The 27,078-nt window shown below is 36.5% G+C and overlaps 2 protein-coding genes across 2 annotated transcripts; one reads left to right on the forward strand and one right to left on the reverse strand.

Moving 5' to 3' along the window:
• Nucleotides 1-2,139: 2,139 nt before the first annotated feature.
• Nucleotides 2,140-6,933, forward strand: LOC115972458 (putative disease resistance protein At1g63350). The gene is made up of 4 exons (XM_031092753.1): nt 2,140-2,461; nt 3,485-6,353; nt 6,494-6,531; nt 6,673-6,933. The coding sequence occupies exons 2-3, from the start codon at nt 3,495-3,497 to the stop codon at nt 6,500-6,502; spliced, it is 2,868 nt and encodes a 955-aa protein (XP_030948613.1). The 5' UTR covers nt 2,140-2,461; nt 3,485-3,494; the 3' UTR covers nt 6,503-6,531; nt 6,673-6,933.
• A 4,184-nt stretch (nt 6,934-11,117) lies between these two features.
• On the reverse strand, nt 11,118-23,215 carry LOC115972334 (nodulin homeobox-like). Its single transcript, XM_031092596.1, has 9 exons — nt 23,176-23,215; nt 21,581-21,632; nt 21,277-21,406; nt 21,005-21,163; nt 12,808-12,891; nt 12,605-12,730; nt 12,224-12,343; nt 11,645-11,776; nt 11,118-11,502 (listed from the first exon to the last, which is right to left on the reverse strand). The coding sequence occupies exons 4-8, from the start codon at nt 21,155-21,157 to the stop codon at nt 11,738-11,740; spliced, it is 522 nt and encodes a 173-aa protein (XP_030948456.1). The 5' UTR covers nt 21,158-21,163; nt 21,277-21,406; nt 21,581-21,632; nt 23,176-23,215; the 3' UTR covers nt 11,118-11,502; nt 11,645-11,737.
• Nucleotides 23,216-27,078: the final 3,863 nt, after the last annotated feature.

The following is a 27,078-nucleotide window of genomic DNA, read 5'->3' on the forward strand; positions in this document are numbered from 1 at the left end:
TGAGATTTTGGTGGGCAGTGGGCAATGGTGGCGTGGTGGGCATGGTGGTGGTGGTGTGTTGATGATTGGGCTATTTGGTTGTTGAGAGAGGGACAGAGACTTAGAAAGGCAGGGACGGAGATGAGAGAAAGGAGAGATAGATAATTTGTTTATTATTTTATTGTATAATTTTTATTATTTTAGTGTGTAATATTATAAAATAAAAGTTGGAATGTTGAAAGTATTGTAAAATAGTATGATATAATTGATAAAGTAGTTTTTTAGAATGGTAAAATAGGATATAATGACATTTCCAGATATAGATCAACAGAAATTCTTGCCGCACTCCGACATTGGTGGTGCAACATGGAAGGCATGGCCCCATGAAAGAACAACTTCACAGGTGGTAGCAAAAGAGGGAAGCAATTAAATAGTCCCAACATTAAAAAAATAATAATAATAATAAAAAAATAAAAAAAAAAAAAAAAAAAACTTGCTTTTTCCTGAACTTGTCCCTAATTTCCAAGTAAGTGGGTTGGACGAATTGGGTCAAAACTATACCCAAATCTATAGTGGTTCCTGCTCCATCATTGAGGCTGAAAGTACATAGAACACAAAGAACATGTGAGAGAGGAGAGAGGATGAAGTTTTTTTTTTTTTTTTTTTTTAATAAGAAGATTTAATGCCTTAATTACAAATTTTTAGAGAACAATAACAAGATAACTATGAGTGTTTTTTCACCCTTAAATCAAATATAAATCAATGGTCCATAAAAGGTATACGAAGTTATACTATTTTTTTTTTTTTTTTTTTTTTTTGAGAATAAAGAAGTTATACTAGATGTAACTTAAACTCATATATATATGAGTTGGGTTCAAGTTACATATGATGTAATTCTAAACAATGTTACATCAGTCAATAACTTGTTATTGAATTTAAATTTTAAAAATTCTACCGTTGAATCACACGTTTTATAGATGCTTAACATACATGTCAATTTTCATGTCAATTCCAATATTATTTACCATGCGATCCATAAACTCATATTTTATAAATTATTTTAAATTATAAAAACATAAATTTAAATAATTAATTAATAACAAAATTATTGAACTTTGATCACCTTGAATGTAACATTGGTTAGAGTTACACTTGTTTAACTTCAATCCATCTCCCCCCCCCCCCCCTAAACACACACACACACAAACAAATTATCCAGTGTTTCTTCCTCATTTCAGAGAAGACCCAGAGTACTAACACACAGATTTTATTTTGATTATTCAATCATAGTACGCAAAGCATTCACCATCAACATTTTAAGAAACACTATAAGCTTATAAGGCAATTACAAAATCTGTAGCCTCCCTCCTCCATAATTGAATGCTCTATTAAAGCATTCACCTTGACATCCTCAAAATCTGCAGCCTCCCCTCCTCCATATGGGCTTGAAGTTCTGGCAAACATACTTGGCCAAAACAAACGGTTAATTTGAAAAGTTAAAAATGTATCTTTTCAAGAGAATACTTCCCAAACTCAAGAAGCTCCTTTATAACTTGCAATCAAAACGATTATTAATGTCAAAAATAATTTTTCTTAAAAACTTTGGCTAGAGGACTTTTTTGGCTAAAGGGATCAAAGAAATTTTACTGGTGGTATAGGTTCGAGAACGAGTCAAAATGGACCGGTGGAGCTTGATAGAGGCAGAGGGTGTGTTTTGTGAGTTTTTGGTTGGTGATGGAACACACCCTCAATCCAAAGAGATTTTTTAGGATTAGGATACCAAACTATTTAGTTTTGCTGTCCAAACTGGAACACTCTGTTCCTGATACTAAACTCAATCGATGAACTTTCTTTCATGTGTATTGTAATGCTTTCTTAACAGATGTTCAACAACAATGCTTGCAATTCCCATTCCATATGTGCTGAATTTTTATTTTATTTTTTAGAATCGAAAACCTGCCCCACAGCCCTTAAACTTTTGGACACGACAGTCAATAAAGTCGAAGTTGACAGAAAGAAAAAGAGAACGGAAAGTTATTTATTTATTTAATTTTTTATAAGAAAAGAGAGCCGAAAGTCAAACAAACAAATCAAAAGCATTAACCCCCAATAATGATCTACGGACAGAATTTAAAGTGAAAGGAAGAAAAAGAAATCGAAAGTTGAAAGTTAGCTAGTGTTTTCTTAGCATGTTCTACGAAGTTTCTCTTGACTTACTTGCCAATTTCCCATTTGCTTCAGTCATCAGGAAAACAAGTTTCCCATTGAATACCTTTAGCTTCATTTGTTGAGTCTTCAACTCTGAATCTAACTTCTCTCTTTACAAAACAAAAAGGGAAAAAAAAGATTGCATTTAGATAGGAAATTTGCTGATCTTGGTTATCTTCTTGAGGTTACTTCAAGGCTTATTTTTCACTGTAATCAGAATCTTTGAAGAAATATTGGTACTGAAGCCAATTTTATTGGCATTTCTATAGTCCAGGTATACTGCTGCTTCTTTCTTGTCTCATTTGATTTCCCAATAGTTTGTCTTCTAGAACTCATACCACTGATATTGCTCGTGCATATAAATTGGGATGAGTTTTTATTTATTTTTAAATGCTAACCAGTTTCTGATCTCATACTTCTTGTCCTGATATTGAAATGCATATATAAAAATTATGAAGGGTTCACTAACAAATTTAATATATATGTGTGTTTGATTATTCAAAATCTCATTTTATAATTAATGAATAACAATTTTTTTAAATGATGTAACAATAAATTGTTATTAAAATGTATGACAATTTATTCTTAATATATTGAAAAGTCAGTTCTTCCTAAAACAAGAAGTAATATCAAGTTATAAAGTGTTCTGGTCCTTTTTTTTTTTTTAAGATAATATAGACAGAAGACAGAGGAAATGGGGAAGGAAGGAGTGGAAAGACAAAACTTATAACACTTTTTTACATACATTTTGGCTCCTTCTAAATTTATATCTCCTGTGAATTTGATTTAGGAGATTTCAATTTGAGCAATGAGATAGGAACTCCTCCCACTTTCTGGCCACACTAATTTAAGATTTTTCATTAACTTATAGTGGCTACAAATGCATATCAATATGTGAAATTTGAAATTTTTCGATAACAACTCTCCCATACCATACGCAATGGGCTTAAGAGCCAGCAGAGAGGGGTAGTGAAGTGGTTTTGGTTAGGGTGGTGGGTATGGGAGTAATGATCAACAATCCTTGGATCCGTTTAGATATATCTTTGATTTCTATTATTTTGTTTCTTTCATTCTTCATATTTCCTTTTCTATTTTGCGTTGTAGATTTTATGTTTTAAAATAAAAGTAAAATACAATCAATACTACTTGTATGACTCCTTATGTGCCCTCTCAACACTTAGGCTATTTATTTTTAACAAATCAAAATTAGGGAACTAAAATGCTTTCTTTCCTTATCTCATTGTATACATGGACAAAATGTTTGTTGTCCATATGTATACAAATTGACAATAAACAGGGACTTGCTAATGGAGATGTTAGGCGCAATTCTTGAGCTTGGAAAAACGATATTGGCTCCGATTAGTGAATATTACAAGTATCACAGAAGCGTTGATGAACATATGAAAAATCTCAAGAGAAAACGAGACGATTTAGAATGCAAAAAGTCAGACATTGAATCAAAAATGAGAGCAGAACTTCTTCCAAGAAAGAAACCAAAAAGAGAAGTTGAATTTTGGCTCCAAAAGGTAAAAACGATTAATGTGGAAATACAAAACACTGAACAAGAGGCTGAAAGAGGGAAGTATTTCTCACGTATGCATGTAGGAAAAATTGCTTGCCAGAAGATACAAGAAGTGACAGAATTAATTGATCAAAGTTGTGGTTTCGGTGAAAGTTTAGTAATTGACCCACCTGTAAGCTATGGAGATGAATTGCCAACTAGGGCATTAGTGGGAGAGAGGACAGCTGAAATAACAATGGAAAAGATTTGGAAACACTTGTTAGATGAAGATTGTGGAATGATTGGTGTTCGTGGTATGGGAGGGGTTGGTAAAACGACTATCATGAAACAAATCAATAATCGCCTGTTAAAAGAGAGAGACAAGTTCAATCATGTAATTTGGGTTACTGTATCAAAGGCATTCGATGTTATCAAACTACAAAATGAAATTGCCAGCATGTTGCATCCAAATCCTTTAAAGTCTGAGGATGAAACAACAAGGGCAGGCAAGCTGTATGCAGCATTGAAAGAAATGAAGAAGTGTGTGCTAATTCTAGATGATTTGTGGAATGCATTTCCACTGGAGAATATAGGGATCCCAGAGCCTACTTCAGAAAATGGGTGCAAACTGGTATTGACAACTCGAGATGCTAAAGTTTGTGATGGAATGAATTGTAAAACTATTAAAGTGGAGCTTCTTTCGATAAAAGAGTCGCATGATTTGTTCTTGAAAACAGTGGGCTGTGATGTTTCAAATATTCCAGAAGATGTTGTGGAAGGCGTTGTCAAACAATGTGCTCGTTTGCCTCTTGCAATCATCACAATAGCAGGAAGTTTAAAAAATGTAGTTGATGTTTTTGAGTGGAGGAACACATTGAATGAGTTGAGGAAATCAACAAAAGGGTCGGCACATGTAGATGCTCCAGTATTTAAGAGCCTTCAATTCAGTTATGTACGCTTAAAAGATAAGAAACTTCAAGATTGTCTCTTGTGTTGTGCACTATACCCTGAAGACTATGAGATTTACAGAGATGAGTTGATAGAGCATTTGATTGGTGAGAAAGTAATAGAAAGCATGAAGAGTAGGCAAGAAGAGTTGGATCAGGGGCATACTTTGTTGAATAAGCTTGAAAATGCCTGCTTATTAGAAGGTGGGTCTAAATATGTTGAAAAAAGGCGTTTTGTGAAGATGCATGATCTAATAAGAGACATGGCCCTCCAGATTGCAGGTGCTAAGTTCTTGGTATTAGAAGATGTTCCAAATGAAGAAGAATGGGGAAATGATGTTGAAAAGGTTTCTTTGATGTGCAAACGTGGTTCAAAATTTCCTGATGTGTCACCAAAATGTCCTAAGCTTTCGACCTTGCTTCTACGAGGATATGTAAAGATCATCCCGGATTCATTTTTTGTGCACTTGCATGGACTCAGAGTTCTTCATGTAGATTGTCTTGAGTTTAAATCTTTACCAAATTCAGTCTCTGACTTGAAGCATCTTACTTCATTGAGGCTTAACAATTATGATTTGAAGTGTGTGCCTTCATTAGCAAAGCTTACAGCATTAAGGAGTTTGGATCTTTCGGGAGGATCACTGGAAGAAATGCCTCGTGATTTGCAAATGTTGGTCAATTTGAGATACCTTAATGTTGGTAGTTTTATAACGAATCAAGAGAAGATGCCACCAGGGATTTTACCCGAACTCTGTCAACTCCAAGTCCTCAAATTGCCTTTGTTTTGCTTAGAAGTTAATGGAGAGGAGATGGTAAGGTTGAAGAAATTAGAGAGTTTTGAAGGCGCATTTGATGGCGTTAAAGGCTTCAATACATATGTTGAATCCTTAGAGGAGGGAGGACCTAGCCATTACACATATGTCGTGAATGAAAAAAAGCCAGCTAGCCAGCTGGGTGTTGCCGAGTTGGGCGAAAGTGTAATTTTAAGTGACTGCAATATATGTCTACTCCCAAAAGACGTTCGTGCCCTAATAATTTGCGAATCTATAATTTATGGTATGAAGGTAATTTTCGGTGAGTCTTGGAAAAAATCTGTTTGGTTTAAAAAGGGGTGTGAAGAAATAGAATACATTAATTCTTATTTTGAAACCTTTTCTCTTCGAAGCCTTGAGATTCTAGATCTCTTCGGATTGAATAATTTAAAGGGACTGTTTAGAGAAGAGAGAGTCGCACCAGCACCGGTCGTCCCCCTCGGCACCTTTTCCCGCCTCAAACAATTTTCAATATCTGTTTGTCGGAATATAAAGAAGCTCTTCACGCCCGGGTTGATGCAAAACCTGGAAAATATTGATGTTTATAACTGTACGCAATTAGAGGAAATAATAGGTGGGTCTGAAGCATCTGATGAAGTTGAAGAAGAAGAAGCAAAAGAAATTGTGAAAATATTCCCCCGATTGAGGAATTTGAGATTACAGTATTTACCGGAGCTGAAGACCATATGCAGTAGCAGTAATGTAATACTTTGTGATTCTCTCAATTACATTGAGATCTCCGGATGTCCGAAGCTTAAGAGATTACCTCTTTCTCTGCACCTTATTGATGGAGAACTATCTTCTCCGCCTTCTTCATTACAAATCAGAATAAAGAAAGAAAGGTGGGAATCGCTGGAATGGGACAATCATGATATGAAGATAGTCCTTGAACCTTTCATTGAATGGGTATGACTCTCTCTATTCACTTTACATCTTTGTTTTATTTGAAACGATTCAATTTGTTGGTTATCCATTTCTCCTCCTCCTCGCTTTCTTTCTAATCTCTTTTTCCTTTTTCTTTTGGTACCCTTTACACCACCCCGCAGTCGCAGTGAAATCTCAAGAATCGCATGACTCTTCCTCTGTAAGTCAAACCCCGAAAATACATGCCTATCCATTTTAATTATTCTTCCTATTAATTTGTTTTCATTGGTTTGCTTTTCTTTGTTGGTTTTTTTTTTTTTTTTTTTTTTTTTTTTTTTTTTTTTTTGTGGGTTTGATATAGGATACGTCATCAAGCCAAAGCCGACTCAAGAAATAATTGTATGGCGCCGCAACTAGAACTTGGCTCTCAAATGTGTTTCCGTGTAATTCTTAGCTCTTTTGGTTCTGATTTGCTTTTTATTTGAACTTTGTTGTGTTATGATTTATGAACATGTGTTCTTCTCTTTGGCTGAGTGGGATGATCTTCTGTAATAAATTGATACTCCATGTTAATTTGTTTAGTAATTGTGAAAGGATTCAAACATTGTCTGTTTCTGCTTTAGAGATAATGTGAGCTAGATAAACTGTGAGTCTGCAAATGTTTCCAATTGCATAAGCGCACACACATCCGTTTGTCTGAACTTGTAACCCAGTTAGCAGCTGCATTGGCTGTTCTTTGATGGTTATCATTATTTTTTCTTCTCTAGGTGCAACTTAATTTATTAAATTTCAGGTGCACTCTTGACTAAAAAGCTTTAAATCATTTGTTATATGTTATCTTTACAAAAAATTTTAGGCTAAAATTGTTTTTGAACTAAAGTAAATTTTCTTTGATACGGTGGACTTAAAAGACACCAATGAGCTTGTAATTTGGACTAATTAGGTTGCTATATATGCCCTTCACTTTACAGTTCTACAACGCAACAGATTAATTGATCATCTGTGAGATTTCAGACTCTGAGATTGACAAATAGTGTTCTCAGTGGTTTTGAAACCAAATGTAGCTCATTAATGATTGACGTGTTCATAGTTCAAAGGTAATTAGTCCTTTCAACTTTTTTTTCTCTTTTAGATTAGCATCCTTTGTTGCTAGAACTTGGTTCAATGCACAGACAAGTGGTCTCCTTTAGGTCATGAACAAGTTTTTTGATGCAATAGAAGCGAATCATGACTAGAAGCAGATAGGAATATGTAACACCTCCTGTGATTGTTTAGGAGTGCTTTTGTTATTCTACGTATATGTCTGGACTGTCTAGTGGATCTTTTTATTTTTGAAAACTAGAGTTTGATAGATTGTATGACTTAGTTGCCATATTTGAAAGCTGCCATGATTCAGCTAGAACCCTCCTTTTCAATTTGTCTCAAACCATGCACGCAATTTCTAAATTGCTATAGGTCTATAATTGGTGGATGCAAACTGCATCCATCAATCTGCTTGGTTTTACACCACCCATTTTTGAAACTTCTGCAGATGGAATATCAACAAAGCCTCTCTAATTGCAGACAAATAACCACAGTTTTGCTTGTCATTGTCCAACTATAGCAACCAGCCATCCTCCTCTTGCCTTCTCCCTTTTTGCCGACAAAAATTGCTCCTATCCATTTACCACTTCTTCCCTTAACAACTAAATTGGCTGTTCTTTTGATTAGAGACACCTCAACTTGCTGTATTCTAATAAATAGATGCTTAACATCTTTGATAGTTGGGACTATTTCCCCCAAAAAAAAAAAAAAAAGAAGAAGCTTTCTAATGATGAAGAAAGTCTTATTTGAAAAACAGCCTAGGTAATTCCCCCTTGAAGACAAAATCTGCACCTGCATTAGCTAGAGCAAAACCAGCTGCAACTTGCTGTATCACTTAATTAATATCTTTCATAATTATCATTTTGTTTTTCTCTAGGTGCAACTTAATTTATTAAATTTCAAGTGCACTCTCGACTAAAAGCTTTTAAATCATTTGTTAAATGTTATCTTCTTAATGGATTTTCGGCTAAAATTGTGTTACTACTTGAAATAGATGCTCTTTGACACAGTGGACTTAAAAGTTAAAAGACACTATATCTTGTTTTGGACTAATTCGGTTGCTACATATGCCTCTCACTTTACGGTTCTTCTACAACACAACAGATTAAATAATCATCAGTGAGATGTCAGAATCTGAGGTTGACAAATAGTGATCTCAATGGTTTTAAAACCACGTGTAGCTCCCGAATGATTTATGTGCTCATAGTTCAAAGGTAATTAGTCCTTTCAAATTTTGTTTCTTGTTTAGACTAGCAACAAAGCCTTTGTTGCTAGAACTTGATCCAGTGCTCCTTTAAGCTTTAACCAGTTTTTAGACAAATTGAGGTGAATCATAACTAGAAGCAGATGGGAGTATGTAACACATCATGTGATTGTGTAGGATTCTACAGTAAGAGAAACAGAAGGATAGATACTAATGCTTATATAAGACTTTCATTGCAGTAATTATAAGGCTGTTTGGTTTAGGCAAAACTCAAAACTCATTTCTCATCACTCAAACCTCTAACCCATATTTCATATCTCTATCTCTATTTTTCTCTTAGCTGCCCTGATCTTGCCATCTCTGTTTTTGCCAACAAAACTTGCTCCTTTCCATTTACCACTTTGTCCCTAAAAGCCGTCCACAAGTATAATGAGCTACCAACCAAGACATGCATCTTTGTTTAGAGGCAAAGACATTTCTCTCTCTTGCATCTGCTGTCCCACCATGCTTGCTCTCAGAAACCAAAGATGTTTTATAAATTAGCATATTGACTGCAGTTTTAGCTTCACCTTCCCTAGTAGCTTTGCTTCTTTATTTCCAGATGGACCGTAAAGTAGCTAGAAAAACCACAAAAAGTCATCTATATGTGCCTTGGTTAAGCAATTCCTTCTTAGGCCAACAACAACAAATCCAGACTTTTACGGATCTTGGGCCTCTTGGCTCCAAATTCTCCACTCGGATAATCAAGTCTGATCCAAACCAAACATCTCAAGTTAACTGGTAGCCAATACACAAATGACCCCAATGTTTCTTGCTCATTACAGTCAATAATTGAAGCCCTTATAGACAAAACAAGCATTCTAAAATTGAACTAAGTCTATCATAGGTTTTATTCATGTGGATTCTAAGGGTATACAAACGCTTTTTTCTTTCAACTTGTCCTCATGTGAAGCTGAAATGATATATTGTTTGAGAACAATTTCCTTTGAATGTTAACTTATATATAGTCTTGATTTGATCATAGATATCAACGATGTAGCCTATCATTGAGGGTGGATTAACATTGTTGGGTCATGATGGACAGAATGTGCTAGTTCAAATAACTAAGACAATGACAGACAAAGGGCTTGTCATTTTTATAGTCCTCTCATAATGAGATTTTCTACACATTGGGCATTGACATTAGTAACCTTACCGTGTTCTTGCCAATTACTTACAATAATAATAAGAAAAAATGTATGAAAACCTACAAGCTACCACCTTTAGTAATTTTTTGGAATATTCTTATGATTTGTTTCTCTTAAATACAAAAATTGGAGGACATTAGAGATATAAATGGGACAGGATTTTATCCCAAGTTGGATAAAAACCATATCATAGCATCTAAAATTACAAAACAAATTGAATTATAACACAAACAAAATTTCATAACATCAATTGTCATGACAAGAAAGCTGCAAGCAGGTATTCAAATAATACAACTACCTCATAAAAAACCGAAAGTCATAACGCGTATATGTATATGTATATTGAGAACATAGAACAACACAATAAAAGAAGCATACAAAAGCTTCATTGGGTTCAGAACAATCTTGATATGATATATGATATATCTCATCGAGTAACTATAGTTCCTCAAAAAATTACAAAACGAAATAAATAGAAACAAACAAAATTGCATAACATCTATTGTCATGATAAGAAAGCAAGTTCACCTTTAGGTTAGTGAAGGACACATGTAAGAACATAAGTACTACCATTAAGAAGAAGTACTGTAGAAATATATTTTTCTTTTGGATACATAAACTTCAACATTTACCTTTAGCAGCCACTTGTATGATTCAAAAATTGTTTTGAATGGAAGTATTTTGCCTGGGTATTATCTTATTCATTACACTTTGGCTTCAACTTGCATCCTTGCAGAATTTGTGAATGCAAGTTTTAGGTTTTTATTGGGGGAAATAAATCATTGCCCATGACTGTATTTAATTAGGGCTCTTGTTCTAATAACCTTGTAATCAAAGTATACATTCCGAAAAAGTTTATTTCTTTTGGATCAAACTCTTGCATCAATTCATGACTGTATTGGCAACATCAAAATTGTACAATTTGAAACATTACAAGAAATTAGAAATATAAAGGCACACGATCAATTACAGTTTAGTAGTAAAACCAATATAAAAAAAATAATAATAAAAACTAAATTCTATTACATTCTTCTTGGTTTGTACTCTAAATCCTTGTAAAAGTTTTTGTAAATGAACAATGAAACTACCTTAAGAGTCAAAATTAGAAAATATATTCAATGTTTCAATGATATTGAACATTAGCCTATTGTAAACAAGATATGGCTTCAATACATCATGGAATGCTGACAAAACCATAGTTAAAGCAGGCTTTACGCACAGAAAAAGAGTATCTAGAAGAACAGTAGAATGTTCAAGAAGACAAAAAAGTGGACTGCTGTCACTTGCATAAATGCAGTTTGCAGTCTACTAGTAATGAGAGAACCCAAGGGTTGAGGACAGAAAAGTTGATCTCTGCTTAAATTACCATCTCTTTTGGTACACACTCAAAAAACCAACCTCACGAAATGTCCCATAACCAGAAATAATTATGAAAAGAGGACCACAGGTAAAGACAATGAAGTGAAAATGATAATCATGTTAGATCCTCCAGCCAAAAACATAAAAAAAGGTTGGGTCCGTTGGTGAGCCAATTCAGAGCAAGCCACCAAGCTGCTGTACAGGAAGTTCTAATGGTCCATTGAGAAGGATAGCCCACTCTCAGAATTATACAGGAACTTACCTCTAAAGCTACAGATTTTGCCAAATCCAGGCTCCCTGGTGAACTAGCAACGTCATCCAGGTTAGAGAGGCTTTCTGATTCACACAGACTCAACAGCTGCAAAAGAGGAAATGTGACTAGTTTCAATAAATGAGGTTTGTTTACAGAGGAATCACACAATGGGAAGCTGCAGTAGAATCTAAAGTAGCTGAAGCCTCAGAGTAGAAATTAACAGTAAATCTTCATCAATGGAGCTCACAATTGATAGGACTTTAGCTTTCAGCCTAGATACAGCAGCCACAACTCTGGAGGATTCTACAAAAGGTGGTGTGACATTTAGCTTCAAGATGGCTCACGCCAAAAACAGAACACCACCCTCTTCACATAGTTCCTGAAATAGTACCAAAACGAGAGTTTAATAAAATAACAACAGCTGTATATACTCTTAAAGAATCAACCAAATAAGAAAATAGAATTGGCCAATAACTTTACAAGTATCCATTAAGTCAATTTTCAATAAGAAACCCATATATCATATGACCTTGAACTTGTTTAATAATTGCTACAATCTAAACCATGATTTTGTCGGCCAAACCAAGATTTTTGGCAATGCAAATCTCCCTGTTTGTCTCACTGCCTACTTGCCCTTGCTTGTAAACAATGCAATTGAGAGAGGGTTATATCTACACAGATATCTACCAAAGGGTACTTCTGGTTTGAAAAAATGATGAACTCGTCCCATCTCTTTCCCTTTCAGCCAACTGATACAACATATAAGAGACCCCTAACATATCATTCACTGAAAACAAAAGGAAAAATAGAATTCTGGCTTGGAAACCTTATTCCTGAGTAGGCGCACCAGAAACATTTTTTGTTGGCACAATGATTGAGGAAACTGTAAAGAAAACCTAATGGCTACAAGAACTGCTCCGAAAGCAGCATCCATAAATACGTCAACCTGTAGCAGAAAGATTCAAGATCACTGACTGCATATATGTGTAAGCTTGCAGAACTTGATAACTGAGAAGGGGAAAAAGAAATCTAGCAAGAGCACAGATTAGACTCAGGAACTGATTAAAAATGTAGCTTAAACTGATGGAATAATGAATATAAAAAAGTTCCATTAACATGAAAACAGTAGCTTTGAAGAGAGATTACTTAAACTGAACCCTATTTCTATTAATAGCGGCTTAATCAAATCATGTGGGGTAAGTTAAACCTTAGGGTGTGCAAGCAATACATGAGCAAGATCTGGCCATTGTGAACATATACATCCTGTTAATAGATATAGACTGCATGCCACCATTGCTGAATGCATAAGGGGCATGGAGTCATTATGGGTTTCCTGCATCATGAAAGTGAGTCTCAATATATATAAGTAGTACAGGTGATAGACCTCAGAAGATGAGGATTGTGGAAAACCTGTTTATAACCACCAAGAACAATTAGCAAATAAAACACCAGGTCAAGCAGCTGCTTTGTCACCTCGACATCATCTAGCAAAATCTAAAAACCATAATTCAAGCATAAGAATCTGGAGAGAATTTGTAGCCTTTAGAATAGCACCTGTTCTAGTGCCATGGCAAAATACTCAAACTTTTGGAAAGAAAGAGATGGAGGTCTCATACATCCCAAAGAGACCGTGAATAAGCAAAGTGAATAACAGAAGAAAGAACAATTCAGCAATTAAACATAAATGAAAAATAGCATTCACATTGTCCCTTGTCATGAACAATCATTTACACAGACATTAACAGTAAAAACCCTAATTATACTACAATACTCTACTATCTTGAAAGGAAAAGGAGAAGGAAAACATTCGGTTAAGAATACCAAAATCAAGTTTTGGCATTATATATATAAAGGCCACTATGATGATCAAGATTATAGAAGTAAGCGTTTGATTAGGTTCTAATGTGAGGTGGATGTTTGGTTTATTTCTAGAAATCTTATAAGAATTATTGATTCTTCCCATGATATCCTTAGGTTTTAAATACAATGTCAAGCATTTTACTCATTATTTTTATATGGCTTTCTACAAATAAATAATAACTAAAAAATTAAAAAGAATGTGAGCCGTAAATTAAGTGAAATCTCCTAAAGTAATAGTCTAGTATAAACACATATATGACCAAAATAATATATATATATATATATATTTATTTATATTATTTAACAAGACATCATGCATTTTCGATCAAAATTATTTATTTTCTTAAAAGACTAGAACATATCAAAATAGGAGACAAAAATAGAAAAAAAAAGTTTAAATGTGAATGTAAGGACACGATTCCTGCGCGGCCCAGTGACATTTTTGGGTTCATGCGGGAGAGATCCCTCACAATACGATTTGTAGAGAGTGGACTTGAAAAGCTTGGGCTTGGTCATGGGGCGATGGTCCGGTCTGGATTTCAGAAAGGTCCCTGTGGAAAATGGACTGGGCCTAAACGTTTAAAGCCCCGCCATGCTGCCACTTCTGAGAATGGGCTCCTCGGACTTGATCCGAGGACCCTTGTGATCCTTTCCGGCTGTCCAACGGAGGACCTTCTCCGTTCCGTGCATGGATCGTTCCGGCGATCTTATTCATGAAGTCTTTCTTTCTTCCCCCCCCCCAACTAGATTCACTTACTTCTCCTTTTATACTAGCGTGCATTCGATGTCCTTCGTCCACGTGTAGGGTCAGTCTTTACAAATACTGACATTGGTCCCATCAGTCTAATCCCGGAATTGTTGGGGATGACTTGATAAAGCTGCAGAGTACGGTTCTGTCAGGCATTGGGCCTTATCCAGAAGGGTATTTAGGGTAATCGCCCCAAGGTATTTTGGATTTCCTTACGAATTTATCCCTTTATTCTGGGCGGATTATGGGCCTGCCGAGGACTAGACTGTCCTCGGCTGCCTCCCAAAATTGGTCTGTGCTCTGCGTCATGGAGCTTGAGCCACAGTTCTCCTCAGATTGGGCCCTCGGACTCTCTAAGGGCAAATGGGCCTGGTCCACGAATTGTTGGGCCCCACAATAGCCCCTCAAAACCCTTCTATCCGAATTCCGGATTGGAAAGGAGGGTTTTGGCAAACCCGGGCCCTTAATATGGCCCATTTAGCTTGATCCCGCATTTATGTGAGCGGTTTCCCAGGAAGTTAGGCGGTTTTTGAGGGATTCCTTTTAATCCGCTCGGAATCTGCTCCTGCCGCTTGGATGTCCCAGACGCGCCCTTAATGAATCCCCTTAACGAGGCTCATTTATATCCGGCGGCTCATTTGATAAGGTGGAGAAGTGGAACGGACGCCTCTTTTTTCTTCAGATTCTTTGGGAAGGTTGAATGCATTTAATGCCATCCGTTCTGCTCTTCCTATAAGAAGGCAAGCAGGAGGCCATCACTTTCGTACTAACTCCCTTCTATTCTTCTGAGATCGCAACAAATGATGAAGAAATCATGCCCCTCCTCTAGACACCATATTCTGATAAAGCTTGAAATGGCTCAATCAGGGCAAGGGTGGCGCAGACTTAAGATCCGTCCCGCCTCTCTTTTAGCCAAAATCCGAAGCAGGGGCTCACCACGCCGAACTCTTGGCGTGACTGAGTCGAGAATACCCAATATCAGCACCACCCGGCTCCTCACGAGCGTACCTAATATGGCACCAACGTGTTAGGAGTCAGGGCTGAGGCAGGGGCTTAAGTGCTTCTGCTTCTCCCTCTTTTGCTCCTTGGTGCCCTCCTCCACCTTCCTCTTATAGTCTTCCCAGCACCAGTTCCGCCTTGGTGCCTTCTCTTTTCCCTCTTTTGCTCCTTTTCTTTCTTTTCATCTCTTCTCTCTTCTTCTCTTCCTTCTTTACTCATGTCCTCCATCTTCCTCATCCATCTCCTCCATCTTCTTCATTGATTTCTTCCTTACTATTTCCTTCTCCTTCAATTCTTCTTCCTTCTCCTTCGATTCCTTTCCCTTGTTCTTCATCCTTTTCCGAAGAAGGTTCTTATCATGATATGAGCAATATTGAGGCAGAGACTGAAGAGACCTTGAAGATGAGTTTAAAAGAAGCCTGACTGCTTACTTCTCTGTACTGCGAATGTTATCGTTGCTTCAGCAGTCCTCCTTTTGTATAGGCTTGTTTGAGCCCTTTTTTGTACATTGTAATAATCTCTTATATTAATAAAAGTGTTTATTATTTCATTTTGCATATTCCGTTTATGTTTTTGTATATTGGTAAATGCTGCTCGGCTCAATGAGAAAGTATCTAAACCGATGACAACTAAGACCAAAATACTTGATAATAAAAAGATGTTGCCATAACTCTAATATAAGTGTTTGGCCCAATAAGGCCGACCAGTGAAAAGTAATGATTACCCATGCTGGCCGAGGAGAGAACTGGAGGCTTGATGCCGTGTTTGGGTCCGAGGACCATACAAGGCCTTGATTCTATCCAAAACTCGTAATAATAATAATTTTTATACTTGGTTTCCCCATAGGCTTGAGTCCGAGGACCATGCAAGGCCTTGGTTCAGTCCATAACTTGTAATAATAATAGTTTTTATACTTGGTTTCCCCATAGGCTTGAGTCCGAGGACCATGCAAGGCCTTGGTTCAGTCCATAACTTGTAATAATAATAGTTTTTATACTTGGTTTCCCCATAGGCTTGAGTCCGAGGACCATGCAAGGCCTTGGTTCTGTTTTATTCCCTCTCCTTAGGTATCCCGTACGCGGCCGGGCAGGAGGTTGTCCTCGGCATTAGTTATTACCCGGCGTGGGCCGTAGTCCGTGGGCCATCATGTAGCAAGGGCATGGGCCGCGAATTTACTAGGCCCACAGATCAGGAGATATTTCCATAGTCTTTGGCCACGCGGTACTTTTGGGTGTCCCGATGTTCGAGGTGCACCTCCACGAGGCTCCTTTAGTCTTGTCGTTGCAGAGGTTTGTTGGAAGTCGAGCTGGAGACGTTTTGTCTGTAGCGTTCCTTGGGAAGCTGCGCTAATTAAATGCCACCACCCTATCTCCTCAAATAAATAAGAGAGCAAGTTTATTTGCCTAGGCACCAGCTCCTTAGTCTCCTCCTTTAGCTTCCTCCCGCAGTAAGTCATGTTTGAGACGAGGGTCGAGGAAGAAAAACTCTCTCCGCCGCAAAGGCGCCACGTTCTCCTCAGGCTCAGAAGAGTGATATACGGGCAACGAAGGCATAGATTCAAAGACATATTCCCTTATGACAGAGGGGAGAGGGTGTTTCCCACGCTTTTAGTCAAAATCCGAAGCAGGTTCTGGCCATGCCAGATTTTTGGTATGTCCGAAGAAGGAATTTCCACCATCAGCACTGTCTACCTTGTAGCCGGCAAATTTCTGCGGGGGCTTCCCAACTTCCGGCTCCCTGCATCTTCTTTGTAGATGGTGTTAGCCTGAGGTCAGGTTCTTTTGCTGCCTGAGTTTCGGGCACGTGAAAGCGTTGAGGATGAAACGAGGTCTCGAAGCAGTAGCCAACCTCTCGTCTGTGCTACCTCCTCGGCCTTCTGTTGCTTCCTTGTAACTTTCCTTTCTATCATGTAGCAAGTTTTATCACAAGTTGATTTCAGCTTTTGTTGTATGCTGTACTGTTTCTTTGTTTTAATAAAAAAGGAAATTTTGCCTACTTATTTTGAATACTACTCTTTTTGCAACATTATTTTGTGGAAGGGTGTGCTCCCTGTGTTTGTTTCTTCAATGATACTTAGAGCAGGAAGTTTTGAAACATAATCCAATCAATTCTAATGTACCAACACTACCAAACATTACGGCGATAATTCATAGCAAGTTTAACTCAGGAAACTAGCAAAAATAACAATTGAATATTCTGTGATAAGTATGAGAGTACCGTCCGAGGAGTTGACGGAGGGTAAAGAACTCAAATCGTTTCTCAGGTGACGTATTGCCCTACGTCGCATCGATTCCCTTGGTGCTGTAGATCTAAGAGCAGACTTGCGAATCCCCGCAATTTGGGAACTGACCCAATGGCGAGTGGAGAGTTTTCCTCAGATGAATCCAAATTCTACGTAATGTAGTTTTTCCTTACGAGTAGTTGGTTTTCCCATAGGTTTGAGTCCGAGGACCATACAAGACCTTGGTTCTGTCCAAAACTTGTGATATTTATCTCTTGTACTTGGTTTCCCCATAGGTTTGAGTCCGAGGACCATGCAAGACCTTGGTTCTGTCCAAAGCTTGTGAGATTTGTTTTTTGTGCTTGGTTTCCCCACAGGCTTGAGTCCGTGGACCATGCAAGACCTTGGTTCTGTCCAAAACTTTTGATTTTCATCTCTTGTACTTGGTTTCCCCATAGGTTTGAGTCCGAGGACCATGCAAGACCTTGGTTCTGTCCAAAACTTACGAGATTTATTTTTTGTGTTTGGTTTCCCCACAGGCTTGAGTCCGTGGACCATGCAAGGCCTTGGTTCTGTCCAAAACTTTTGATTTTCATCTCTTGTACTTGGTTTCCCCATAGGTTTGAGTCCGAGGACCATGCAAGACCTTGGTTCTGTCCAAAACTTACGAGATTTATTTTTTGTTTGGTTTCCCCACAGGCTTGAGTCCGTGGACCATGCAAGGCCTTGGTTCTGTCCAAAACTTTTGATTTTGATCTCTTGTGCTTGGTTTCCCCATAGGTTTGAGTCCGAGGACCATGCAAGACCTTGGTTCTGTCCAAAGCTTTTGATTTTCATCTCTTGTACTTGGTTTCCCCATAGGTTTGAGTCCAAGGACCATGCAAGACCTTGGTTCTGTCCAAAGCTTATGAGATTTATTTTTTGTGTTTGGTTTCCCCACAGGCTTGAGTCCGTGGACCATGCAAGGCCTTGGTTCTGTCCAAAACTTTTGATTTTCATCTCTTGTACTTGGTTTCCCCATAGGCTTGAGTCCGTGGACCATGCAAGGCCTTGGTTCTGTCCAAAACTTTTGATTTTGATCTCTTGTGCTTGGTTTCCCCATAGGTTTGAGTACGAGGACCATGCAAGACCTTGGTTCTGTCCAAAGCTTTTGATTTTCATCTCTTGTACTTGGTTTCCCCATAGGTTTGAGTCCGAGGACCATGCAAGACCTTGGTTCTGTCCAAGACTTACGAGATTTATTTTGTGTGTTTGGTTTCCCCACAGGCTTGAGTCCGTGGACCATGCAAGGCCTTGGTTCTGTCCAAAACTTTTGATTTTGATCTCTTGTGCTTGGTTTCCCCATAGGTTTGAGTCCGAGGACCATGCAAGACCTTGGTTCTGTCCAAAGCTTACGAGATTTATTTGTGTGTTTGGTTTCCCCACAGGCTTGAGTCCGTGGACCATGCAAGGCCTTGGTTCTGTCCAAAACTTTTGATTTTGATCTCTTGTGCTTGGTTTCCCCATAGGTTTGAGTCCGAGGACCATGCAAGACCTTGGTTCTGTCCAAAGCTTACGAGATTTATTTTTTGTGTTTGGTTTCCCCACAGGCTTGAGTCCGTGGACCATGCAAGGCCTTGGTTCTGTCCAAAACTTTTGATTTTCATCTCTTGTGCTTGGTTTCCCCATAGGTTTGAGTCCGAGGACCATGCAAGACCTTGGTTCTGTCCAAAGCTTATGAGATTTTGTTTTTGTGCTTGGTTTCCCCACAGGCTTGAGTCCGTGGACCATGCAAGACCTTGGTTCTGTCCAAAGCTTTTGATTTTCATCTCTTGTGCTTGGTTTCCCCATAGGTTTGAGTCCGAGGACCATGCAAGACCTTGGTTCTGTCCAAAGCTTATGAGATTTGTTTTTTGTGCTTGGTTTCCCCACAGGCTTGAGTCCGTGGACCATGCAAGACCTTGGTTCTGTCCAAAGCTTTTGATTTTCATCTCTTGTGCTTGGTTTCCCCATAGGTTTGAGTCCGAGGACCATGCAAGACCTTGGTTCTGTCCAAAGCTTATGAGATTTGTTTTTTGTGCTTGGTTTCCCCACAGGCTTGAGTCCGTGGACCATGCAAGACCTTGGTTCTGTCCAAAACTTTTGATTTTGATATCTTGTGCTTGGTTTCCCCATAGGTTTGAGTCCGAGGACCATGCAAGACCTTGGTTCTGTCCAAAACTTATGAGATTTGTTTTTTGTATTTGTTTGTTTTTCGGATGTAAGCCCCTAGATCAGGGCAGGGAGAGCCGGCTTGAGGCCAAGAGCCCCTAGGGCTGCCTACGCCATGGGCGCTGCAAGGCGTAGCCCCTAGCAGAAGTTTATGTCGGAACAACAGCTGCACGTCAAAGGAGACGGAGGAAGCTCCGTGAATTTTTGCTTAGTAGAGAGTTGACTCCACCGTCACCTGCGCCAAGCGCGCATGCTTTCCCACAGACGGCGCCAATTGTAAGGACACGATTCCTGCGCGGCCCAGTGACATTTTTGGGTTCACGCGGGAGAGATCCCTCACAATACGATTTGTAGAGAGTGGGCTTGAAAAGCTTGGGCTTGGTCACGGGGCGATGGTCCGGTCTGGATTTCAGAAAGGTCCCTGTGGAAAATGGACTGGGCCTAAACGTTTAAAGCCCCGCCATGCTGCCACTTCTGAGAATGGGCTCCTCGGACTTGATCCGAGGACCCTTGTGATCCTTTCCGGCTGTCCAACGGAGGACCTTCTCCGTTCCGTGCATGGATCGTTCCGGCGATCTTATTCATGAAGTCTTTCTTTCTTCCCCCCCCCCAACTAGATTCACTTACTTCTCCTTTTATACTAGCGTGCATTCGATGTCCTTCGTCCACGTGTAGGGTCAGTCTTTACAAATACTGACATTGGTCCCATCAGTCTAATCCCGGAATTGTTGGGGATGACTTGATAAAGCTGCAGAGTACGGTTCTGTCAGGCATTGGGCCTTATCCAGAAGGGTATTTAGGGTAATCGCCCCAAGGTATTTTGGATTTCCTTACGAATTTATCCCTTTATTCTGGGCGGATTATGGGCCTGCCGAGGACTAGACTGTCCTCGGCTACCTCCCAAAATTGGTCTGTGCTCTGTGTCATGGAGCTTGGGCCACAGTTCTCCTCGGATTGGGCCCTCAGACTCTCTAAGGGCAAATGGGCCTGGTCCACAAATTGTTGGGCCCCACAGTGAATTTAACCATATGATGAAAAAAGAAAGTTAAATACATAGCATGAACACTTTATTGAAAGAAAGAAGAAAGTTATATCGTAGTTGGTAGTAAATTAGGGTATAATTGTAACTTTCAAAAATCGTAACTTTCCCAAGTCATGGGAATACGGATACCCACCTTTTTAGAGGGAATCCACATTCCCATGGCTTGAGAAAGTTCTGCTTTATTTAAACTAAAGTAACAATTTTACCCAATTAAATATATATTTGATGAACTAAAATATAAAATTTTCCAATAAAGTGCTTATGCAATATAATTCCTTGAACTATTTGCAACCAGGTAATGGTTGGGAAGCCTAAAAGACTACCCAGAACCAAATGACTAGATATTGTAAAACTAGTGAATACAGCTTGCTCAGAAAATCCATCAAGTCTCCAGACTCTCAACAGACGTTGGAGCAATATGTAATAATATGTTAAGTCCTCAACACATAAGAAACAAAACACAAGATTAATAATAATAGAGACATGATAAAAATAATAATAAAATTTAAAAAAAAAAAAAATCTTTAGCAAGAATTAGTATAGGAACCTGCTCAAGTTTAGCGTGTCGAGGTGCTAAATCACACAATGAATGTAAGAGATGAATGCCGGATAACAAGTATCTGAACAGGGTTTCATCTTTGTCATATGACATAAGCACTGCCATAAGGTGTAAGGGAAGAAATCCTGCAAGCTTCTCCATATCAATCTGAAACAAATCATAATCTAAGATCTCACATATTAATAAAAAGGTAAAAACAGGATTGCATATTGATGATAAACAACGACCATGATGCTGATGATAATGATGCATTATCTGACCTTAATTGATGACCCTTTTTTTATTAAGGTAGTGAATAGTGAAGTTTTCGGAGTCCCTCAATAACTTATGAAGTTCCAAGGAGCTAAGCCCATGCAACCCCTTCACTGCTGAAATTAAGTCAATGGCTTCCTACGAATAAATTGAACTAAATTATGATGGGAACAGGAGCGGATATGAGTTGAAGTAACAGATTTAAATTTTTAAAAAAATGTAAAATAGTTAAATCAAACAGACAATCACAAGAAAAAAAAAAGGGATAGAAAAAATATGCAGCCAAGTTCAGGTTAAGTTCAAATTACTTACTACTGCAGAACTACATGATGGTTCTTCCATAACAAGCGTCATTCTTGAAAATCTAAAGCCAAGGGGAAAAACAATCACATAAGAAAGAGAAGTAGAGCAAGCAATCACCAACATGAGTTTAGTAAGCATAGGATAGTTACTATTTTGCAATTCAGGAAGGCAAAAAGCTTGATTATGTTGAAGTCACTCCAAGGGCTAAAAGTTGAGGGCAGACAATGGGACCCAGTACAAGTAATACTTATGGAAATTTCAAATGTAAAAAGGAATCTGTAGGAGAAGCAACTCCCACTCCTTCCAATTATGAAATGATGTATAGCAACCATTGCAGAACTTGAGTTGCATAAAAGACATCAGATTTTTTCTATTTGCAAGCAGGGTCCATGATGGTTATTGAACCTCAATCTTCAACACTTAAAACTGGTGAAATTGCACGCATTCCACACTGGTATTCTTGCAATAAGTGGCATATTAGACAGAGCCTAGGAAGCATGAATTATTTCAACTAGCATTTATATATGTATTGGACACACATCCAATATGGATACTCTCACAAGATACTTCCTTAATTTTTTATTATTTTTCACTCCCTCTATGAAACTAATAGCTTCTTAATTGGTTTCATCATTCAAACATATTTTGCACCTTTTAACATTTCTTGTTTATCTTTAAACTGAAAATTAGCATAATATTTACTTAGGAATGTTTACTTTTATATCAATTAATTGAAGCATCCATGCCATATTGTATACTAAATTTTCAAGAATTGACAAATCGCTGTGTTGGTATTGAATTGTATATGTATTCTGTATCCATATTGGTGCTTCCTGGGATATAAATCAATATCATAAGTTAACAATCACCACAGCGATCCACAAATGATTAAAACAATCCCCCATAAGACAACAAAACTCTGCCACGCGTAGAGCCAGTCAAGCTCAAAAAACTCCACTAAATCCATTTACAGGGCACCAAGTCATGGATTGCATCCCATGTCAAACAACAGTGAGGAAATGCAAGTAGCACTACAGCTACTGCATGCATGTGGAAGTGCATTCACACCTAGACATGCAAATGCAAATAAATATTCACCAAATCAAATCTTTCCATTGGAAATGAGAAGTTTTACTCAAAACACACACAACCCATTACTCCTAAGTATCAAAATCTTCATGTATATCAATTAAAAAGCAATTATTAAACACTTGCCAATACATAATAGTCCCAAAAGAAAATCAAAAATGCAATATATAACTTTGTATCAAATTGATGCAGACTGCAAAATCCAACTAGCAAAACACAACTGAACTCATTAATGCAGTAATGACAAATTCCATAACCAAAAAAAAAAAAAACACAACCAAGAAAAAAACTAAAACAGTATACAATAATTGAAAATTAAACTTGTAACTTCAATATACAGTAAAACCATCAAAAACCCACATCAGAAAACCCTAGTTCTGTAGCAACCATGTTGAATTGAACGTTAAAACCCTATAAATGCAAAGACTTTTTCAGAGGCTACTGTGTGAAGCGCACAGTAGAAATGGCATTGAAAAAGTGTATGTATTTGTATTCAAAAAAATCAGAAAGCTGACCTGAGAACCGTATTGACGAGCTTCGAGTACGAGATTTATATAAAGCGCTTCAAAAAATAAATATATATTAAAAATTAAAACTGAAAAAGCAAGAAATTCGCGGGTGTTTTTTTTTTTTTTTTTTGAGCTAATGTACACACCTCGAGAATGAGATTTGAATTGTAAAATGCAGTTTTGTTAAGGACTACAATGTTATTTTGCGTTCCAGTTTTTTTTTTTTTTTTTTTTTTAAATAAAAAAATTTATGTTTAGTTAATTAATAATTTAATACTAATGTGTTAGATTAAAGGCCTATTAAAGATACTATATAAAACTATATACATGTATTTGTGTATTTATGTATAAGATATAAACTCCCAAAACAATTGGGTTTTTTTTGGGATTATACAAATCAAGATTAAATTCTCTCAAAAAAAAAAAATCAAGATTAAATATTGAAAAAATATTTGATTTTTAAACATTACTTCTCAAATTATTAAATAACTATAAATTTCACAAATAAGTGATTATGAAAATAGTATTTTCAAAATAGTTATTATACCATGGTACTTCATCTTATAACTTTATTGGAAGTTCTTTGTTGAACTTCTCTACCTTCTAGGTTCACTTAATTACTTGTCAGTTTCGAATTTCAACACTTTGTGAAGGGTTTCATTATAGCTTCCTTAAATATAAAATTCACACCTAAGAATGATATAAAGCTTTATCTTCAAAGATTTACACCAACTTTAATTCTCTAAGACATAGCTCCTTGATTATACATAATGCCACAAACAAATCCAATTAAAAATTATGTATACCTCAAAACAAAAGGGTTTTTAAGGGATTGTACAAATAGAGATTAAATATTGAAAAAAAAAAAACAATGTTTAACATATGTGACTTTTCAAAATATTCAATAACTATAAAATCCACAAACAAGTGTTATCAAAATGGTAATTTCATAATAGGTAAAGTGTTGATCGTGATACTTCACCTGATAATTATATCGGAAGTTTTTTGCCCAATTTCTCTCCGTTCTTGATTCGTAGAATCATTTGAAAATCTTGATCGACGCTTTGTGAAGGGCTTCATCATAGATTTCTTAGTATAAATTTGACCTACAAATCGAAACTTTTATCTTCCCCTTTTAGATTTATACCAAGGTTAAATCCCAAATCAATTAGGGTTTTTTTCCCTCTTGAAAGGCTTCACATACCTCCTCGATTATACGCAATGCCACAACTAGATCCAAGCAAATGGCAATAAAGGAAATCAAGAGATTAAATAGTTTATATATGGAAAAAAATGTAGTTGTGTTTTTTTTTTCCCTCATTTTATTTTATTTAATATTCTTCATATATAGTTTTAAGACAATAAATGATTTGTAAAAATGGATATTAAATAATAATAGAAAAGAAAAATAAAATAAAAATAAATTTTTGGTACCACTCTCCTTGCATGCATGGGTTGCCAGGTGTAACTTACCCAAATACAAGTTTAGAAAATTAAACCGGGAATTCTTCCACGTATGCTCTGATAACGTCATTTGCTGCAGATGTCTTTTCTTTTTATTTGAATAATACTTACTACTCATGGATTTCAATTACTTCAATTAATAAAATTTACTGTTTTCAAATAAGGAACTTGGTTTTGTATCTCACTTGTGAAACAACAAAAAGACTAATTAATAATTTTATCTAATACTAAAAAAAAACAATAATTTTGGAGCTGATATTATAGGTTCAAATCCTATATACTACTCCGATAATGGAGGTTATTAGGTTCTATATGAAATAATATTTTGTAATAATGAGTATTCCTAAAGCCTTTTCTTGCATCTTAATTCTTCCTTAAGACTTTCATGGAATGTAATGAAGAGATATACTCATTATTTTTAAAATTTTGCTCCATAATTAATTATAGACAATCATTATCCTCAAGGGCCTTTTATTTATTTTTTTAATTTTTTATGAATAAATTGTATTTTATTGAAAACTAAAAGTCGAAGCATAATATTTAATGTTCCTATGCTCCTTTTGAACCACATTATTATAGCATTTTTGTCCATTTTGGTCTAATTCAGTTCAATTCAGTCAATTTTGATACACTTACTTAAAAATATGGAAAAAAAAGAAGAAGACAAATTTGCATTGAGAGTAGCTATTCTAAATTTGAATTTGTTTAAAAATACAGATCTCTCGTTTTATTGAAAACACGATACCAATTTAACAAGCATACTCTAAAAGCAAACTCAACTAAGGATAGACACATAGACTCTCCATGAGGCACACCAAAGTTTGTCTTACAAAGAGTCATTGAACTTCATATTTCCCACCAATTGAAGAATCACACCTTATTAGAGAGGATTCGAATGCCAAATTGCCGTAAATCCAAGAAGTTCTTTGAATCCATAGATGATAGACAATATCGACGAATGCCAATCTGCTAACACATGACTTCATGCTTTCCCTTTTCAACGAATAACCTTGATACTACCAAGCAGCAAATCGATCATAGGTGGTCAACCAAGCCATAAAGGCATGCTGAGACATAGCGAACTCCTGTCAAATGAAGTTGACCCACTAAGCCTTCTAAATAGTAAATTCTAATGCCTTGCTCAAACAATAGGCAATTTTGTAAGAGAACTGATTGAAGGAGGTGGAGCCAAGTCACTTGATCTGTCTTGCTTCAGTTTAACCTAGAAAATTAAGCTCAAATTGGATTAGCGTCAAGGAATATTTTATGGCAACCTATTACACAACATGTTCAATTGAAATTTAATCAATTTTGGCAAAATATTGATGCTATTTTGGTTTCTATTTTACACTTTTCCATGTTCTACTAAATCAGTCCTTATATAGTCTGTTAATTTATTTTCAACACTAAACAGCGTTTTTGAAAATCTTATGAAGCTTTTGTATGGCATCACATCTTTTCAAGTGTCTTTCTATTCACCTTCTCCAATCCTGAATTTGATATTGTATTTTAAATCTTAGATTCTTAATTATATGAGAGCTTGCAACATTTCTTATATTAGATGTACTTTAAAGACTTAGTCATTTATAAAAGTGGTTTCCCAACTATAAAGGTATACATATGACATAATACGTTATCAAAAAAAAAAAAAATATATATATATATATATATATATACACACACATATTGCATAATATAATATGAAAGTTTTGCTCATACTAGAATGGTGCTATTCTAATCTATTTAATGTAAAATACATTAGTACAATAAAACAAAAATGAAAGAAAATTTTATTTATTTTTTTATAAAGAAAAATGAAATAGAAATAATTGTACTTCATAATTAAACAAAGATTAGTACATTTTGTACATTAGCAAGTTTAGCATCTTCTTCATTTATTTATTGGAGAGAATTTCAACCTATAGCGTCCACTTCTAATAATAGCTATTTATCATCAGACCAAAATACCAATTATTCAACCATCATAGACTTTACCAATTGAGTTAACTGAAACCTACCGCATCCTCTGCATTAATAAAGAACTATGTAAAAAAAATCGTTAAAAAAAGAGAGGCTAAAATCTAAAATTGGTCCTCTAAGTTTTAACTTTTGTCATTTCAGTCATTTAAGTTTAGTTTTGTCATTTCAGTCCTCTAAGGTTTAAATTTTGTCAATTCAATCTTTCGTTGTCCTTCAGTTAACTCCTGGTCCTACAGTTAACTAAACCAAGACTACACCATTTGTGTGTGTGTGTGTTTTTTTTTAATTTCTTAATTTTACTGAAATAAGTTAATTACAAAAATGAAAAAGAAAAAAGGAAACTAAGGGGAACGCCATTCCCTTGCCCCTGGAAATCAAAAACTACATTCCTGCGAATCAAAAGTGATCAGATCCAACATCTCCAAAAAGGCTCCAGTGTTCAAAATTGCAAGATCTCGAACTTCC

This window comes from Quercus lobata, chromosome 12, assembly GCF_001633185.2.
Source record: "Quercus lobata isolate SW786 chromosome 12, ValleyOak3.0 Primary Assembly, whole genome shotgun sequence".
Taxonomy (NCBI): Eukaryota; Viridiplantae; Streptophyta; class Magnoliopsida; order Fagales; family Fagaceae; genus Quercus; species Quercus lobata.

Excerpts from the sequence above, each read along its gene's own strand:
- LOC115972458 (XM_031092753.1), top strand. The coding sequence starts at position 3,495 with ATGGAGATGTTAGGCGCAATTCTTGAGCTTGGAAAAACGATATTGGCT.
- LOC115972334 (XM_031092596.1), bottom strand. The coding sequence starts at position 21,157 with ATGGAGAAGCTTGCAGGATTTCTTCCCTTACACCTTATGGCAGTGCTT. Across the intron at positions 12,344-12,604 it reads TATTGCTTGCACACCCTAAG|GTTGACGTATTTATGGATGC; the intron begins GTTTAACTTACC and ends TTTCTGCTACAG. Across the intron at positions 11,777-12,223 it reads TGCGCCTACTCAGGAATAAG|GAACTATGTGAAGAGGGTGG; the intron begins GTTTCCAAGCCA and ends GTACTATTTCAG.